At 39.3% G+C, this 21,209-nt stretch overlaps 1 protein-coding gene across 1 annotated transcript in view; it reads left to right on the forward strand.

Annotated features, from left to right (window-relative positions):
• Positions 1-5,315, forward strand: part of LOC143276018 (uncharacterized) — an 11,064-nt gene extending 5,749 nt beyond the window's left edge. Inside the window, exons 5-7 of the mRNA XM_076580400.1 lie at positions 1,067-1,182; positions 2,434-2,523; positions 3,792-5,315. Coding sequence (XP_076436515.1) covers positions 1,067-1,182; positions 2,434-2,523; positions 3,792-3,842 — 257 coding nt within the window. The 3' untranslated portion in view covers positions 3,843-5,315. The remainder of the gene's footprint in view (positions 1-1,066; positions 1,183-2,433; positions 2,524-3,791) is intronic.
• Positions 5,316-21,209: the final 15,894 nt, after the last annotated feature.

A 21,209-nucleotide genomic window follows, 5' to 3' on the forward strand; every position in this document is an offset into this window, starting at 1 on the left:
GCTGCAGTCGATCTCAACATTAGCATTTTTCAGCAGGCCTGTTCTCATCCAACTTTACTGAAACATTAACGCTAGCTGCTTAAATCTAGCTTGCTCGAAGATCCTTGACATGGGGACAAATTTCACGCATACGTGTTTTTTCCCCCCATCCCCACGTGACTGTTCATCTGACGCCCATTTTCAAACGAGTCAGAAAAAAAGTTACGCATGCACATGGAGCAGTCGAAATATCCAAATGGAACAACCCAAACACTGGCTCTTTGTGTGATCTCAGAATTGGGTTCGCCCAGATTTTTACCCAATTAGTATATTTGTCATCGGCAAGTCGATGTTGGTCGTGTAACGGAAAGAAGAAGAAGAGTACGTCGTTTGTGATCTATTTGAGTTTGAATGATGTTTGAGGAAGGTCAGTTTTCTGTTCCTTCAATGAACTGGGAATGATGATTAAGATGTGCGGATTAATCTTAACCTTTTTTTTTCTTTTCAGTGATATTTGACATTCAAACCTCGGTGATCGATTTGAGTTTGAATGTTGTTTGATGTAGGTCAGTTAGGTTTCCTTCATGATGATTGGATTAACGTGACGAATTAATCTTGACCTTGTTCTTTTCAGTGACAGCCAAGCATCTTGGATGAAGGAATTAATCTTAACCTTTTATCTTTTCAGTAACATTCAAGCATCTTGGGTGAAGGAATTAATCTTAATCATTTTTTTTTTTTTCATTTCAGTGACATTCAAGCATCTTGGGTGAAGGAATTAATCTTAACCTCCTTTTTTTTTTCATTTGAGTGACATTCAAGCATCTTGGGTGAAGGAATTAATCTTAACCTTTTTTTTTCATTTCAGTGACATTCAAGCATCTTGGGTGAAGGAATTAATCTTTACCTTTTTTTTCTTTTCAGTGACATCCAATCATCTTGGGTGAAGGAATTAACCTTTTTCTTTTCATTTCAGTGACATTCAAGGATCTTGGATAAAGGAATCTTATACTTATTATTTTTCTTTTCAGTGACATTCAAGCATCTTGGATGAAGGAATTAATCTTAACCTTTTTTTTCTTTTCAGTGAAATTCAAGCATCCATCCGACACACCAGGTTTCACAAAGTTTCAAAATGTCAAACTGCTGCTCCAAGGCCTAAAAGTCCACTATCCTGGAAGTGATCATCTTCCACAATCTGTGGTACGTACAGGCTGCGATTTTACAGTCATGGCTGGGTTGGTAATTTCTTATTTTTGTATCAAACGGCAGGGAGCAAAAAAAAAATCGTGCCTTTTTGCAATAAACGCAGGCAGAAAAAAATTATGAGACATGACACGTAGTGTGTAATCGGCCCTTTAAATCAAGAGTTAGATATACGAAAACAAGGTGAACAAACTCCAGTCATTTACGGTTATTGTCGACTCAAAACCACCTTTTTTTTCTTTCTTTTTTTTTAATTTGCATGGTAGGGCCTATAAACGGAGAGGGACTCTTCATTGGCACAGATTGAACGAATGCGTCATTGTCTGTGACGTTTTATTTTACTCAAGTAGACGAATCTTACGTTGTGTACACAATGTGTAGTTCTTCAATTTTTTTTTAACTTTTTTGTTCGTTTATCTCTGTTAGCAGATATATCAGTGCGTGTGTGTGTGTGTGTGTGTGTGTGTGGTGTGATGTACCTTTTTGTGCAGTGAATGATATGTGGTTGTGAATCATTTTATCTGATTTGTCATTATTATACCTTTGAAATGTAAGTACATATCTTTTTTTACTGTAAAGCGCGGCGAGCCTGCTTTTGAAAGCGGGGAATCGCGCAATATACGGCGCCATATTATTGCAATTATTATTATTAGTAGTAGTGGTATTCTTATTATAGTATTATTGACTGAAATGATCCTCAAACTAGAGTCCAAACCTACCAAAGAAAATGAGTCAAAACATTCGTTTTGCGTGGCGAAAACTTTGCACGAATCTTGCCCGTTAACATAGGTCCCAGAATTTTGGCTAAAAAAAAAAAAAAGAAAAAGGAAAGAAAATTGCCCACATCGACCTATAACCTCTTTGTTATCAATCACGTACTTTTTGGAACTGCATAATTATTGCACATGATTGTGTGAGTGAGGGGGAGAGAGAGGCGGACAATGGGTACATGTGTATACCTATGTACTGTGTATGAGTGCACGCATATGTAGCGATACTAGTGTTTGTGTACAGTGTACGCACGTCCTCACATCTTTGTCAGTGTGTGTGCACTTGCATGTAAATGCATGGCTGAAAGAGGGATGCTTGTCTATAATTATGTACGCTGTACGTCGCCACACTCCCGCGTTAATTTATATTCATTGCTCCTCGTGAGCTGTGTTATAACCAGTTTAGCTCCTTAAACTATAATTAACTGATATATATATGCCCGTGTTCATGATTCATGATTATTATCGTCATTCTTAGTGGACCATGGCCCCTGGAAAGAGCGTGAGTTCCCGGGTGATACTGGTGCACTTTGAAGAGACACTCACAGAGGACGTGGATCTTTCAAAAGTGAGTTCAGTTGTGCCTCGGACTGGAGGGGTACATGGGATGGGGAAGTGGAGGGGGGTGGCGGGGGGTGGGGGCTGGGGGGGGGGAGGTTGGGGTCTGAGTAGGAGGAGGAGGTGGGGGTGTGTGATGGAAAGGGTTGTTCCACAGTGTCCAGGGGGAGCGGAGTTGGGGGGGAGGGGGGGCATGGGGTGTGTTTTGTGTTGTGTGTGTGTGTGTCTATGTGTGTGTGTGTTTGTGTGTGTGTGTGTGTATGTGCGTGTGTGTGTGTTTGTTGTGTGTGTGTTGTTTTTTTTTGTACGTGTGTGTGTGTGTGTGTGTGTGTTATGTGTGCGTGTGTGTTTGTCAGCGCGCGCGAGCGTGAGTGTGTGTGTGGGGGGGAGGGGGGGTGCGTGTGTGTGTGTGTGTGGGTGCGGGGGGGTGCGTGTGTGTGTGTGTGGGGGGGGGGGGATGCGTGTGTGTGTGTGTATGTGAGTGAGTATGAGAGGGGGGGGTCGAGTAGGGGTGTGTTTGCAAAATGGCTCGGAAACAGTGTGTGCGTGCGTTGGGTCGTGAGTTTGTGTGCGCTTGCGCGCGCGTGTGTGTACATGCACGTGCATATAAATGCGCGTATGTGTTTGTGTGCAGATGGGTGTGGGTGTGAGCTGGAACCTGTCTTGTTACTCCATTTTCATACACACATATACTCACATTAAATGCAAATGCAAACTGGAATGTGTAAGTGCGCACACACGCGAACACACACGAGTTTGTTCCTTTTTCATCACAGAACCAAATTACGAAATAAATGCACACACGCGCGCGGGCGCGGACGCAGATATGTATAAATTATATTTCCTGGAAACATGAATATTGAATGAGTTTTTTATCCGGCCTGCAAAAGCATTAACATTCGGATCGGTCTCGGTCAAAAACACTGAAATATCCCAACTTTGTGTTTCCCAATTGTTCATTTTTCATTTGTTTGTTCCAACAACAACAAAAAGGACTACTGATACTCGTATATTACCGAATTTTATAATTCAAGAAATTATCCACATCTCTCAAACACACACACTCACACACAAGCACTCCCCCCCCCACACACACACACACACTGACGCACACACGCACAGACTGACAATATTAGCCAGACAGACAAGACAAGATGTACAGTTTTCTTATACATTTACATAAAAAAAGAGATTAACTCAAATCTATAAACTGATATAATTGCATGTATATTTTAATTCATCATCTACATGGATATGTGTTGTGGTTCTGTTAAACAGTTTATGAGTGTCCAGATGACGGAAAAAAGCGAACGATGGTGGCAGAAGTGACGCGACTATCTTCCCATCGACTTCAGAGTCTCTGACCAGCGTGAATCTAAGATAAAATCTGTGAGTCAAATTTGTACATAAGCATTGCAATAATTGGTCCTCTTCAATGTTTCGCACACATATGCCTTGTTCAGTTGCACATGTTGTTAATCATGTCATGTTGGAGAAATGCGAAAGAAAATCAGGATACGCTGATGATGTCTTGAAAGTAACACTATGCACTGGCACTTTGAAAATAACGATCACGTAGTTATATCGATGTTCTCTATTGCCGTGATACACAGTGTGTGCACGTGTGAAGGCGTGTGTGTGTGTATGTGTTGCTGATTGTATAGATTGTATTTCTTGGATGTTTTACATAACGATGGGCAACAGTTTATTGTCTTAACATGTGCGTGTGTGCGTCTGTCGACAGCTAATGTTGATTTCTATTTGTGCCTGATCATAATATTATAATGTTTGTGTTTATTCCGAGTCTGTGATTGCACATATAAATTTCAGTGTCGAATAATTAATTTTAAAAAAGGTCTATTTTTCTTTTAATTTGTTAAAATCATATGTTCAATTTGTTTTCAAATCTGAAACCTGTTGGCCTACACACAAATTTGGAACTCTCTGCCATACTCATGATACTGTGTAAGACATTCCGCATCACTGTCCTCTTTAAGTTGCCACTGCAAACTTTCCTTTTCAGGGAGTAGTTTGTCGTAACATAAATTTCTCTGTGTGAAATTTAGGCTTCTCTCCCTTCCTAGTGCAAATGGTCACAGTACTTCTTCAACCCTTTTGTTTCATTCTTTCCGGTCTGCTTTTGAATTTCTACCTTTGTCAAGGTGGATTATTTTACACAGTGTCACTAAGGACAGCTCCACACGAATTCACGCACATTCTTCTTCTTCTTCCATCGAAGTGACTGCAGTCATCATGTTGATTATTCTGTTACTACTTGAGCGGAGGTTGGATGCGCACTGGAGGAAAAAAAAGACAAAAAAAAAGACTGGAGGCCCTGGACACAAACGTGTCATTGGTCTTGGCATCCACAACTTCCTGGGGGAGGTCGTTCCAGTCTCAGATGGTCCGTGTTAGGAAGGACGCATGCTGGTACTGGGTCCGGCACTGAGGCAGAGCGAGCTGCTGGTTGTGGCCTCTTCTCTGGCAGAGCGAGCTGCTGGTTGTGGCCTCTTCTCTGGCAGAGCGAGCTGCTGGTTGTGGCCTCTTCTCTGGCAGAGCGAGCTGCTGGTTGTGGTCTCTTCTCTGGCAGCGAGCTGCTGGTTGTGGCCTCTTCTCTGGCAGAGCGAGCTGCTGGTTGTGGCCTCTTCTCTGGCAGAGCGAGCTGCTGGTTGTGGTCTGTTCTCTGGCAGAGCGAGCTGCTGGTTGTGGTCTGTTCTCTGGCAGCGAGCTGTTGGTTGTGGCCTCTTCTCTGGCAGTGAGCTGCTGGTTGTGGCCTCTTCTCTGGCAGCGAGCTGCTGGTTGTGGTCTGTTCTCTGGCAGAGCGAGCTGCTGGTTGTGGCCTCTTCTCTGGCAGAGCGAGCTGCTGGTTGTGGTCTGTTCTCTGGCAGAGCGAGCTGCTGGTTGTGGTCTGTTCTCTGGCAGAGCGAGCTGCTGGTTGTGGCCTCTTCTCTGGCAGAGCGAGCTGCTGGTTGTGGTCTGTTCTCTGGCAGAGCGAGCTGCTGGTTGTGGTCTCTTCTCTGGCAGTGAGCTGCTGGTTGTGGCCTCTTCTCTGGCAGTGAGCTGCTGGTTGTGGTCTCTTCTCTGGCAGAGTGAGCTGCTGGTTGTGGCCTCTTCTCTGGCGAGCGGGCGTTGGCTGGAGCTTGTCCCTGATGCTGCTAATGGTGATAGTGTTTATGTTGGATGCGGTACACCATGGCAAGGCGAGCAGTCCGGCGCCTGGATTCCAGGGAGGGCCACCGCAGTTCATCGATCATGTTCGACACGCTTAAGTGTTGCAGTAGTGCCTCATGAAGAACTGGGCTGCGCGACACTGAACAGCCTCCAGCCTGTCGATGTTCTGCTGCGTGTGGGGATCCCAGACTGCAGTGGCGTACTCTAAGACAGGCCGTACGAAGGCCCTGTTCTCCTTGATCCCTCGCGAGCCAGTCTTCAGGTTGCGGCACAAGAACCCAAGAGTCTTGTTGGCCTTGGTGCACACGGTGTCGATGTGCTCGTTCCAGCTCAGGTCTTTCATGATGGTGACGCCCAAGTACTTGGCACTGCCAACGGTGGTCAGGGTGTGCCCGTGGAGCTGGTACGTAGGCTCTATCACCTTCCTGAAGCGCGTCACTGGCAGCGTGGTACACTTCCCTGGGCAGAACGACATGTTCCATCTGTGCTTCTCCCTCTCAGCAAGCTGGTCGAGGTTGTGCTGTAGATGGGCCTGTTCTTCCTGGGAGCGCACCACATCGTACGCTGCTGTGTCGTCCACAAACAGTTGGGCGTGGGAGGTGAGCAGGTCTGGCAGGTCGTTATTATAGACCAGAAACAGGCATGGTCCGAGCACGCTGCCTTGAGGGACTCCGGACACATACACACACACAAACGTGCGCGTGCACACACACACACACACGCACACATACACACTGCAGGGAACAAACTTCCCCCCTCATTTTCAAACAATGAGTCCAGATTCATTAGAATCAGGCACCCTTAAAACGATAGATATTCAAATGCACGAAAGAATTTGTTTCTTCTTGAGCAAACGGTGTATGTCTTTCACATTTTTTTTTCTAATTCTCGAATCAAATGCCTCAGTCTTGGGTTCACTAATAACAAGAACTGTACAGAAACATGACAAACGGGTATTTTAGTAATACTTGAGTAAAAGTGACAGCATATATGTAGCACGTTATTGTTTGAATGCAAGGAGTAATGTTAACAGTATTGTTTCAATACTTGGAGTAAAAATAACCTAAACGTGTCACGTGTTTGTTTTAATACTTGGAGTAAAAGTCACAGAAAGTCACCATTGGTTGTTTTAGGAGTAAAAGTGGGTGTTTAATGTGACATGTGGTTGTTTTCGCAATACTTGGAGTCAAAAATGACAACAATAATGTGACACTTAGTTGTTTTGATATTGGGAGTAAAAATGACAGAAATACGGCGTATGTGTATGTTTTAATACTGGATGAAAGAGACAAATGTGACGCATGTTTGTTTGAATACTACGAGTAATGTGAACTGTTGCTGTTTTGATACCTGGAGTAAAAAAGAAAAAAAAAGTCTGACATGTGGTAGTTTTCATATCTGGAGTAAAAGTGGTAGTGTAAATGCGACATGTTGCTTTTATTACAGGGGTAAAAGTGACAGACATGTGACCCTTTTTTTCTCCTAAATTAGGAGTAAAAGAGTCAGCAGAAATGTGAAATTGTTTTAATCTCCCTTAACTCTGCTAGGATTCACTGGAGCTCCACACAGAACTGTTAACAAGATTCCGCCAGGTTTGTCGTTTGTGTGTCAAAGCCTGGGCCTCTGCAAATGGTTTTTCTTTCCATCGTACAGTGTTGTAAGTCCATGGTTTTCTGGGGGTGGTTTTGTGTGTGTGTGAACTGTCTTGAAAGAGCCTAAAAAAAGAAAAAAGAAACCACAACCCACTAGCAGTACCGTCTGAGAACAACTTCATATAACAATATAACCAACAAAAAGGAAAACCACCACCCGCTAGCAGTACCATTGAGAACAGCTTTATATAATAATATAACCAACCAAAAAGGAAAACTACCACCCGCTAGCAGTACCATTGAGAACAGCTTTATATAATAATATAACCAACAAAAAGTAAAACCACCACCCACTAGCAGCACCATCTGAGAACAGCTTTATATAATAATATAACCAACAAAAAGGAATACAAAACCCACTAGCAGTACCATCTGAGAACAGCTTTTTATAATAATATAATAAATAAGAACAGTTTTATATAATAATATAATAAACAAAAAGTAAAACCACCACCCGCTAGCAGTACCATTGAGAACAGCTTTATATAATAATATAACCAACCAAAAAGGAAAACAAAATCCAACAGCAGTACCATCTTTCAAAAGACACACCATGCCAGCACACATGAATCATTTCACAGCGTTCTTCTCTTTTCCACAAATGGAGGCTACATTTTCTTTCTCTATAAATGACATGAATACATGTTTATTACAACAACAACAACAACAAAATGACATAAATACATGTTTATTACAACAACAACAACAACAAAATGACATAAATACATGTTTTTTTACAACAACAACAATTTTTAAAAAAAAGAAGAAAAAAAGACACAAATACATACTTTGAAAAAAAAAGCCCAACACATTCTTAACTTTGTTGAGGGTGGGATGGGGGCAGGAGGAGGGGGGGCATGACACTGATAGATACTTCTCTTTGATTTTTTTTTTTAACATGAATAGTTGAAAAAAACGTGACATGAATATATACTTTACTATTAAAAAAAAAAAGAAAAGAAAAAAAGTAAAGTAAACAGTAACAACCATCCAAACAGCGAAAACTTCACAGCCCAAATTCAACAACACTGGGGGAAAAAACTGACACAAATATCAGGACATTTGACCTTTTTTTTTTTTTTTTTTTTTAAGAAAATCACATCATGTTAATTAAGTCACTTTGCCAACACTGACAGCACACCGTGTGAAAAAGAAAATGGCACACAAACATTTTGTTTACCCTTGGACATTGAATGTATGTATGTATGTATGTATATCACTGACACAATGACACAAGACTTGTGTCGGCTGCCTGTTTTTTTCAACCAGTGAAACAACAAACATTCATGAATACATGATGCCGATTCTTCAAGACAAACTGAAACACATGAGGTTTGAGTAGTCCCATTATCATGTAAAAACTAAGAAGCAGCAAACACATTTTTATGATTTCCATTGGACATTTTATGTCCTCCCCCTCCCCCCCCCCCCCCCCCCCAAAAAAAACAACCTTCCAGGTTTGTCAGAAAATTCTTTAACAAATCTCTCTCTCTCTCTCTCTCTCACACACACAGAGGGAGAAAGCAAGAAATTATCTACAAGAACAACAAAACACAAAAACATTAAACTTATTAGTTAACCATTTGCTTAGCATCTTATAATTATTCAGGATAAGGGATTAAAAAAAACAATAGGATCTCTTGAGACAAAAGGCTTCTTCTGACGCTCTGGTTTCATCACTTTTCAAATGTGTTTTTTTAACGAGTGAAACTTGAAAATAACTGATGTATGTCGATGAGGGTATTTTGATAAAACACATAAACACATCCCGAAACACTGAAGCATGGGGCATCAAGAAGTGAGACATTTTTCTATTAATGGTCATCATTATCATCATTGTGATATTGTCATCATCATCATCATCGTGATATTGTCATCACTATCATCATCATTGTGATATTGTCATCATCATCATCATCATTGTGATATTGTCATCACTATCATCATCATTGTGATATTGTCATCATCATTGTGATATTGTCATCGTGATATTGTCATCACTATCATCATCATTGTGATATTGTCATCATCATCATTGTGATATTGTCATCATCATCATCATGATATTGTCATCACTATCATCATCATCGTGATATTGTCATCATCATCATCATTGTGATATTGTCATCATCATCATCATTGTGATATTGCCATCATCATCATCATTGTGATATTGTCATCACTATCATCATCATTGTGATATTGTCATCATCATCATCACTGTGATATTGTCATCATCATCATTGTGATACTGTCATCACTATCATCATCATCATTGTGATACTGTCATCACTATCATCATCATCATCATCATCATTGTGATACTGTCATCACTATCATCATCATCATTGTGATACTGTCATCACTATCATCATCATTGTGATACTGTCATCACTATCATCATCAACACTGTAATTTTGTGCAAGCCCTTTTCCCACCAAACATGGAGTACACCTCACATCAAATCAGCACCACAAGGAAGGTAAAAATTAAACTGATCCATTAGCAGCATAGCAGTTCACACCAAACAAACTACTTGAAAAGAAAAATAAAGAGCACACCTTCTTATTACACTGATAACACACACGTGCGCGTGCACACACACACACATGCTCTCTCTCTTTCACACACACGGTCTCTCTCTCTCTCTCTCACACACACACACACACAAACACATACACTAACACACACACACAGAGTGACACACAAGCCCACACACATATTCATGCATAAATTGAACCCCCCCAAAACTGACATGATTTCAAACTTTAAAACAAAACGAAACGGACAGATATAAAATTAATTATCCTACTTCCACACACAATGAGCAGACAATGGAAGCTTACTGGTTAAAAACTCCCATACCCTTTTTCACTAGTACACCCACAGGGGCAGTGAATTCATATTCACTGGGTCATAGGCCAATTCTCTCCCCCTCCTGCCACTTTTTACCTCCCCCCAAAACAGTCAGAGGACCTCTGTGGAGTGGAAAATCGGAGTAAAGTGCTTATCCCCAGAGACACAAGACCACGCTGAAATGTGGACCCCAAACTCCGATTTCTGGTGAACACTCCATCGCCAAGTCTAATTCCTTACCAATTCTGCCACAACGCCCCCATGAAATAACTATTATTACCAACAACAAAAAAAAAATCTGAAAGTATCAGTATCAGTAGCTCAAGGAGTCGTCACTGCGTTCGGTCAAATCCATATACGCAACACCACATCTGCCAAGCAGATGCCTGACCAGCAGGGTAACCCAACGCGCTTAGTCAAGCCTTGTGAAAAAAAAAAGAAATGGAAAAAAAAATAAATAAATAAATAAATAAAAATAATAGATAAATACACAAAAATACTACTACTACTAATTATATTATAATATTAATATTTATAAGGCGCAATATCTTAATGATGTCAACTCTAAGCGCACAAAAAAGTAAAGAATAACAGTGCCAGAAAGTATTTAAAAAAAAAAAAAATAAAAAAAATCATCACCAAACTTCAGGAAGATCACCAAGATACTGAGAACTGAGAACAAATTGCTGAAATGAAATGCTGCAGGCATATATAAATTGCAAAATACTTTTGTTGTATTTTTGTATTTCTTTTTATCACAACAGATTTCTCTGTGTGAAATTCAGGCTGCTCTCTCCAGGGACAGCGCATCGCTATACTACAGTGCCACCCTTTTTTTTTTTGTTATTGCTGTTGTTGTTGTTGTTGTATTTTTTCCTGCATGCAGTTTTATTTGTTTTTTCCTATCGAAACGGATTTTTTCTACAGAATTTTGCCAGGAACAACCCTTTTGTTGCCGTGGGTTCTTTTATGTGCGCTAAGTGCATGCTGCACACGGGACCTCGGTTTATCGTCTCATTTGAATGACTATGACTTTGTTGTGCTTCACACCAAACGAATCAAACACTTTGATTTTATCCATTCATAATGGTTGCTTACAGCCCACCAGACCGCACAGGGTCACATCGGGTGCTGAACAACATTATCAATCCTCCAGAGCTCTGAAAAGAACAAAAAAATCTGGAAAATAAAATTAGGCACAAGTGCTGTCATATTTGTGTGCATAAAACTTAGGACCTGTCTCTGACATTGATTATTATGTCTTCTTTTTTTTTTTTTGCCAGAGGATTAAACAAAACCCAACTTACTTGAACATGAACTTAATTATACATAATACACAAAATTATGTGTAACAATGCATAAGGCTAAAAAAAAACCCAAAAAACCAACCCCAACTAACTTGAACATAAAAACTTAATTACTAATTATACACAATACACAAAATTATGTTTAATAATAACGCATACCAGCCCAAAAATTGCCAATGGGCACATCACAGTTCCCAATCACAAAAAAAGGGAGAATACATTACAGTAAGAGTACCAACATTATCAAGTCCAGTAAATAATATAATATTTCAAAACCCATTTTGTGGTTTCACCAATTAAAAACCCAAAGCCTCCGCCTCCACCTCCTTTGAGCTTTATGAGCCATAGGTACTGTTTGATTTTTTTTCTTCTGGTTTGATTCATCATTTCTGTGAATTTATAGGTCTATAGGGTTTGTTTATTTTTTTTAATACTAAACAGAACACACACACACACACACACATACATTCACAAGACAACAATCTTGATTAATTCAACAACAAACAAACAAAAAGAACAAAAAAGTTAACACACACAAAAAAAGAAAAAGATTAAAATCTATATAACCTGAATTCAAATTTGGTCAGTGGTTCGTTGTTATGGTTCAAATGTTTGATTGTGTTGGGTTGGGTTTTTTTTGTTTTTGTTTGTTTGTTTTTTATTGTCTGTTTTTTTTTTCTACTGACCTTTCCTGCTTTTCAATTGTTGACCGCTTTGTACAGTTATGGATCAACGTATCGTTAAAAGGTACCAGTACATGTGTACAGAATACTCAAAAACGTAGCAAGTACACAAATTAATGATAACACACTCTTCTGGTCGCCCTGCTTGTGGTTTTGCAACATTACCATTCTCTATCACAAACAGACAGGTAACTGTTTAAATGTTTACATTCTTGGCATACATGTTTATTATGTGGGACATACACATGCTGATACACATTTGGCATTGTTGGCATACATGCATACAAACACGCAAACATTCACACACGCTAGGAATAATCACACATGTACACACACACACACACACCAGATGCACATGAAAATCTTAAATAACAAAACTATAATCACAACTATTCATAAACCTCAGGAGTTCAGTTCTCTCACAAAATGAAAAAAAAACCAAGACATTATAGGAGTCAAACTGCATCCTAAATATAAGACATTGTAAGAGTCAAACCACATCCTAAATATAAAACACAGTACGAGTCAAACCACATCCTAAAATATAAAACATTGTACGAGTCAAACCACATCCTAAATATAGAACATTGTATGAGTCAAACCACATCCTAAATATAGAACATTGTTTGAGTCAAACCACATCCAAAATATAAGACATTGTACAAGTCAAACTACATCCTATATGTAAGACATTGTACGAGTCAAACCACATCCTAAATATAAGCCATCGTTCGAGTCAAACCACATCCAAAATATAAGACATTGTACGAGCCAAACCACATCCTAATTATAAAAACCAAATTAAACACAAGACAATAAAAAAATAAAAATTTTTTAAAAAAATATAAAAACTTCCACTTGCTGGGAAGGGATGAAAAACGGAGACAGCTGAAACACGAGCAAAGTATGTACACTGTCAACAAACTGTACACAATGACGGGTTGGATGAAATTCATATTCAGCGCATCAGACATGTACATGATAACTGTTCAAGGAAGAGTGACCAAGGACCACATCCATATACACACACGTTTACAGTCAGGTGTGTGTATGTGTATGCGTAAATGTGTGTGTGTGTATGTGTGTGTGAGAGAGAGTGTGTGTGGGTTTCACACACACACATGTGCATGTGAACAACAGAGTATTTACTCCAGAATGAGGGAGGAAATAAGATGAAGAGAGGAACAGAGATATTCTGCATCTTCTGTGAACTTCCTCTTTCGCTTCGTCAAGTCTCCTCACTCAGCTCTTTCAAGTCTGGCCTTAAAACCCACCTCTTCCCAAAATAGCCTCCTTTGCCTGCCTCTTCCTTGTCTTTAGTTTCTACAGTTTTAGAGTTATGCATGCGTGTGAATGACTGGTGCGAAAGCGCTTTGATTTGTCTCTGCACAAGATTCAGCGCTATGTAAATACCATTATTATTATTATTATTATCATTATTATCATGGGGTCTGATTGCCATGTTCACTCATATCATGTACACTTTTACATGCATTAACAGTTTCTTTCAACCATTGAAGCAGCTAATTCTGTTTTCAGGGGTGTGCATGTTGGGTTTCTTCTTGTTCTATCTTAATCCACCAAAGGCATGAACTATGGGATCTTTACTGTGAGAATGTCATCTTCTCCACAATTACGCACCTCAGGCACTAGGCAGGTCTGTACATTGGTAAAATCTCCACCCTTGACCCACCAGGCGTCGTGACCGGGATTCGAACCTAGGACCCTGAGACTGAGAGTTCAATGCTTAGTTTTAACCACTCGGCAGTTACACCCATCAAGGAACAGAGATCAAGCATGAGAGAGAAATGGCATGAGTTACATCCTATAATTTGAATACTTATAACAAAATATTTCACATACAAGCTGGAAAGAAATAAACTGAAGCCAAACAGTATGCATGCAAGAATGAATCACATCAGTCTAGCATCTACCTAAACATACATCAACTACAATCACACCGTGAAAAAAACAAAACAAGAAAAGGCCAAAAATCAAATCACATTGTGAAATCACAGGTGAAAGTGACTATCAAAAGAAATCGACAAAAGAACACACTCCAGGGGAAACAACTCTCACACCAAGATTTCATGTCATCATTGGCAACCTGTTCATCTGCTAACAAGCGTTACAAAATAAACGTTTCATGAAAACACAGAGCATATCACTACACACAAATTACAGGGAATGGGGTCAGGAAAAAATATTTAAAAAACAACCACCTCATGAGACATTTCCAAAACAATACTGTATTACACGGACTGGGCCCTTAAAGTAGTGTGCCATGAAAAAGGTATGGAGAGGTTGGCAAAGTGTGGTGAAGTTGGCAAAGAGTCTCATATACATACACACATACATGTGTGGAGTCATGGCATTTTTATACACTGCATTAAAATTGGTATCAAGCATTGAATCTTGAATTAGTTAAAATCAGCTGAAATCTGTATATATATATATATATATAAACAAAAATCTAAAATAATACAATGACAACATTCGGTGACATGAACATTCTTGCTATCTTCCCGTTTTTTTTCTTTCTTTTTTTGGGGATGGGGGGTGGGGGTGCTTTGTATTTTGTTTTTTGTCACACCTAAAATCTTACACATGCATCAGTAACATTCTCTCTCCTTCAACTACCAATAACTGCACCTCGGTTAAACCTCATCGGCTTTGGTACCACTACTGCGCCAATCTCTCTCTCTCTCTTTCTTGCTTTCTCTATCACACAAACTGGGCAGTAGGGGAGAGAGAGAAGTGTAGGTGGTTTATGAGAAGGTAGGCACAGTAAAATTACAGAACAAACAGGACCCCCAAAAAAGCGTATGTGTATGAATACCAGCAGTAATCTGCTCCATCAGGTAAAAATAAGTGAATAAGAAAATGTGGACTTTTTGTAAAGTTTGAATCTCCGTGACGGCACCTGGTGGGTAAAGGGTGCAGATTTTTCCATCTCCCAGGTCAACATGTGTGCAGACCTGCTAGTGCCTGAACCCTTTTCATGTGTGTACGCACGCTGAAGATCAAATACGCATGTTAAAGATCCTGTAATCCATGTCAGCATTCGGTGGGTTAGGGAAACAAGAACATACCCAGCATGCACATCCCCGAAAACAGTATAGCTGCCTACATGGCGGGGTAAATAACCAAAACGGTCATACACATAAATTGCTACATCTGTCTGAGTGTGTATGTGTGCGTGCCTGAAATCTGATTGAATGACATAGGAAATGAATGATGAGCGCCCAGTGGCAGCCATCAGTCAGCTCTACCCAGGTAGGCAGCCTGTGGTGCAAATGACTCCATGTTTGTAAAGCGCTTAGAGCTTGGTCTCCGACTGAGGATAGGCGCTGTATGAAGATCCATATCAATCAATAAAAAAAAAGAAGTGCCAAACAGACTGAGGATCTGAAATCAACATCCTTTTATTAACAACAACCATGTCCATATGTGTGTGGACTTCCTAAAAGTGATGTCAGGTGATCGGTGTACAAAAGACACTATCATCTTAAAACATGACACACCCCAAAACTGACCTTAATACAACAGTTGGATGAACTTTTGCAACGTGTGTTCATTTAGTTTTGGTGTGGTGGTATCACCGTAGCAATGAAGTAAGATCAGCTTGCTCAATTGGATGGGATGAAAATTATCTAAAATATCTCTCTCTGATTATAATAGAGGTATCTAAATTATCTAAAATACATCTATCTGATATTGTGGAGTTATCTGATTGCTTATCATTATCACCCAAAAATGCAACAATATCAACATAACTTGTGCAATGAATGTTGAGTAAATGTTTGAATGAATTTTGAGAACCACCATCTTGATAAAGTGAAAGAACTGTATCCACTCTTTTTTGGCCTAAAAAAAAAGAGAGAGAAATGAAAAATGTACCGGTACATATTTCCCTTATAAAGACAAGTGTTCTCTAAAGACTGGTGTTTCTTTTCGGGAGATACAAAAATTTTAGAAATTAAATAACGCATAATATAAACATGCCATGCAACCACACTGACTTCAGCTGCAAACAGAACTGTCCCTCTTTGGTTGTAACTTGTGTAGTAACGGTAAAATCAGCCTGAGATATGTAAACAGCAATATCATATACATACATATATATATATATATATACAATTACAGTGTACTATTTTCAGATCTGGTTTATCATACATGTGCCACAGGATAAAATAAACTCTGTTCAGCTTATCATTCAAACCAGCTGCATTCAGCGGGGAGACAGAATATCAAATGCTGGAATCTTAATATCATCCCAACACATTTTTTAAACACATTTTGACAACAATGATAAAACATGGTGGCCTTTCTTTATCTGTGGTTATAAAATCCATGAGAAATAAAAAACAAAACAATCACACACACATAATACACAATGACATACAGACACACACATCTATATCCCTGTACACATCAATATTCATATAAGAACTGCACTGTAAACTATCTTGCTGTCTGACCACAACATCTAAACATCAAAACATGACATGTAAATATTATTATTTCTAGCACAGAGCATATGAAAATGAAAACCTTTCTTAAAACCATGCACACATGAAATATTGCACTCATTTCTATTTCAAGCATTTCGACCAGAACAATGGATATATATATATATATATATATATATATATATATATATATATATATATATATATATATGATAACTGCTGTTGATTATTCCAGCAAAGAATATCTGGAGTTCCATTGTTAATAACTAAAATTCACCTTGTATCTTGTTATTTTAAAAAAATATTGCAAGGGATTCCACCTTCTGTGTTTTTTTTTTTTTTTTTTTTTTAAAGTACAGATTTATAAAAATAAATCAATCAATCAATCAAAGAGAGAGACACCACTTGTTTATGTTTTACATGGGTAGTAAAAAATAAAATTGAGACTCCTATATCTTGCAATCACACAAATGTAAATGTATATATATAGAGAGAGAGACAGATATGTGTGTGTGTGTGTGGTTTCTGTGAATTTGAAGTTCTTCCTTTGCACAGAACCTTCAACTGGCATCTATGCAATGATCAATTACAGCTAAAAGTTGTTTATAAGCCTAATTTGCATTAACGAACAGATCTGCAACACAACTATAATACAAATAAATCAATTAAAACTAAAAGTTGTTTATATGCCTAATTTGCATTAATGAACAGATCTGTAACACAACTAGAATACAAATAAATCAGTTAAAACTAAAAGTTGTTTATATATATATATATATATATATATATATATATATATATATATATATATATATATTCTTAATTTGTGTTATCCTCCAAATCTGTAACATTACTGTAATACAAATAGATCAAACTTGCCTTCTTTCTCTGTCTGCTTACCAAAGTCGAAACCGAAACTCTACTTTAAACATGTGCATCTCTTTTGAATTCTGCTCAAAGTTTTAAAGTCTAAATGCTACTACTACAACTACGACACACAACAAGAAAGTCCACTGAGCCTACCCCTGCTGTTAAAAGATCAATTATGACACCACAGAGAGCAATTCAAAAACCACATTGCATTTCCATAATTCAACTGTCAACATCTTTTTTTAAGTCTTGATCTTCTCAAATTCACAACACTTTTAATTCTCTCTCTCTCTCTCTCACACACACACACACCACACACACACACACACATAAACAAAAGTCTCACTGACAGTCTACCTTGGCAGTCAAAGCATTATTTATGACACCACTACAATCACATGCCATTATTGTATTTCCATTGACACTCACAACACTGCCTATAACTTGTCATTTGTAGAGTGATGGCCTAGAGGTAATGCGTCTGCCTAGGAAGCAAGAGAATCTGAACGCACTGGTTCAAATCACGGCTCAGCCGCCGATATTTTCTCCCCCTCCACTACACCTTGAGTGGTGGTCTGGATGCGTAAAAAAATGTCCAAAATTGGACCAAAATGTGAACTCACAACATTTCAAATAAATCAACTTAGATTAAAAAAGAAACCATAAACTGCCTCAAAAGAATTCTTTCTATTCACAACTAATCACAGGCAGCTTTCTAATTCCTCCGCTGAATGCACAAAACCATGTAATTATAAACATAAAATAAAATCAACGAGAAAACAATGACATTATATCAAACAAACAACTGTCCAATAGCACCTAATGTCAGCAACCACAATTCAAACTTGACAAATCCTGGTGTGAAGAACAAGACATGTTTATAAACCGACTCAGCCACAAATTTACACCATAGAAAACAGGATTTGGAGAACTTTTTTTTTTTTCTCGTTTATTTGTTTGAGTGTGTTTTTGGTTTTTTGGGTTAGTTTTTATTTTTTATTTTTATTTATTTATTTTTTTTAAAGTTTTACTGAGTGAAAGGCAATTGGCTTTTTTTTTTCTTTCTCTCATTTCCTTTTAAAAAAGCAATCACCCTCACCCTCCTCCTCTTTCAACTTCACAACTGCCCCCATCCTTCACACTATGACTGTTTCTCAGTTCTGAAATGCTTTTGATGTATCCTTCCATGACATGCCTGTCCATGACTTGACCATCATATCTGATGGTTAATAAATATATATGCATACATACATGCATACATACATACACACACACACACTTTTTTTTTTAATTACAGGAACTCAGCTCCATAAGAATGCAGTCTTTCCCCCTCCTGTCTAATCTGTCAGAAATCCTGCTTCTTCTGACCACACACACACACACACACAAAAGCAATCACTATTACCCAACTGTACCCAACAGTCATGTTCGACAGTTGACGCACCACAGAGGATCACTGGTCAAGCAGGACAGAAGCCACGAAAGAAAGACATGATTCACACAGTGTGTAAGGCAGCAGCAACAGCAAGTACCTTGCCAGTAACAAACCAACCCCCCCCCCCCCCCAACCCCCCACCCCCAGCATCAAGCCCCATCACGACGAAGTGTCACCCACACCAGCACAACAATAACAAGGGAGGAAGAAGACGAGGAAAGGTAAGAGAAGCAGACATGCCAACCCCTGTCAAGTGTTTGTAGGAACGATGAGGAAATCTGGCAGGAACACTGTGATTTTGGTTGGAACACTCGGACTTCCGAACCACATCAGCTTGTTCCTTCCTCGCATTCCATAGCTTAACTCTTTCCTTACGAACGGCGAAAGAGACGACGTTAACAGCGTTTCACCCCTATCACCATCATCAAAATATTGCAAGCGGAAGGCTCTTGTACTGAAGACGTGAATGTTGACAAAGAATACCACAATTCTGACGACGGAAGCTAAAGGTTGGATCATTCAGACACCCACTGGACATCCGTGGGGTCTCTGTAGAGGAGAAGAGAGGACTGGCCGTACTGAGTGAGTTAATCCACCAGGCACAGACGCTGTCTGACCGAGACGCAATTTGATTCAGCCACGTTGTCTCTTGTTCGGGCAAACAATTAAGCTGATTGGCCCACTCAATGCTGTTTCAATGTAAGCACGCGATTAGCTGAGCATCATCACGTGAGGCCAAGGTTAGTAGTGACTGCACTGGCCTCGTGATTGATAGGTGTAGAGAGTCTGGGTACTGTTACAACAGGAAAGCATGCAAACATGCTATGTAGTTGGAAATGAACTTGTTGGAATAATTTTGATGTTGGTGTAATATCAGAACAAACTGCGATCGAGCATAACAAAATATGGCGAAACTGTAACAGTTTGGAGAAGGAAGGGGTGGCAACACAGTCAACAAACAGAACAAAGAGCCCACAGCTACAAATAACACCTTGAATGGGTGGAAAAAAACAACAAAAAACCCTGCTTGCTCTCCACAAACTCAATCCCATTGAGGAAGACAGTACTTAACATCAATCACCCGTGCTTCAACGCCACACTTCACTGGATGGGAAGGGAAGGGAAGAAGACGAGGAAAGAAAAGAGAAGACAGGGGTGGACACAGTCACCAAACAAAAATAAGCTACAAATAACATCTTGGATGAAAAAAAAACCGCACTCCACAAACTCTCAGTCCAATTGAGAAAGGCAGTACAGTACTTTAACCCTTTCACCGCCAGTCAGAGTGCAAAATTCCCTCGTGCTATAAACACAGAAAATATGGTGTCTAAGAATAGCTGGGGATTCCCCCTGCGATGTGTAGAAAATATGGCCTATCCTACCACCGAACATAAAGAGCAGTAGGTTCATGGATAACAGACCCATGATCTGGTCACCCTTCAGTGACATGGGTCCTCTACCTAGCTGCTGCATAAATGCGAGTTTGGCAGTGAAAGGGTTAACATCAATCACCCGTGCATCAATGTCACGCATCACTGGAAGTGAAGGGAAGAAAACAGGAAAGAAAAGAGAACGAAAGGTGTGGACACACAGTCACCAAACACAGCCAAGAATCCCGAGCTACAAGTAACACCTTGGAGGAAAAAAAAAACGCTTGCCCTCCACAAACTCTCAATCCAATTGAGAAAGGCAGTGCTTAACATCAATCACCCACGCATCAACGCCATGCATCACTGAACGTGATCAACACAAACAAAAAAGTGACAGCAGCGGTTCCTGGTGCTGGAGCGGCAAAAGCTGATTTATCTCAACAGCGCTAAGCTTGCTTGGTGTGAAGACTTTTTCTGGGTCTATGAAATAAGCGTAGACTTTGATTCAGTTCAGTTCAGTTACTGAAGGAGGCGTCACTGCGTTCATACAAACCCATATATATATACACTAAACCATATCTGCTACACAGATGTCTGACCAGCAGCGTAACCCAACGCACTTAGGTCTTGGGAAATACAATAAAGCAAAATGAAATAAGATAAACGAATAAACAAATAAAATAATAAACAAAACAAAATGAATAAATAAATAAATAAAAATAAAGAAGTAAATACTAAGGAAAATAAAAACAAAAATAGAAAAGAATCAATAAAAGAACAGAAAACGCAGAAGACTTTGCAAACTTCTCAATGCTAAGCAAACTTAGCACTGTGGAGATTGCTGATGCAACCCAGCTGTGGAAAACAACACTCAGGAAAC

Source organism: Babylonia areolata, chromosome 31 (genome assembly GCF_041734735.1).
Source record: "Babylonia areolata isolate BAREFJ2019XMU chromosome 31, ASM4173473v1, whole genome shotgun sequence".
NCBI lineage: Eukaryota > Metazoa > Mollusca > Gastropoda > Neogastropoda > Buccinidae > Babylonia > Babylonia areolata.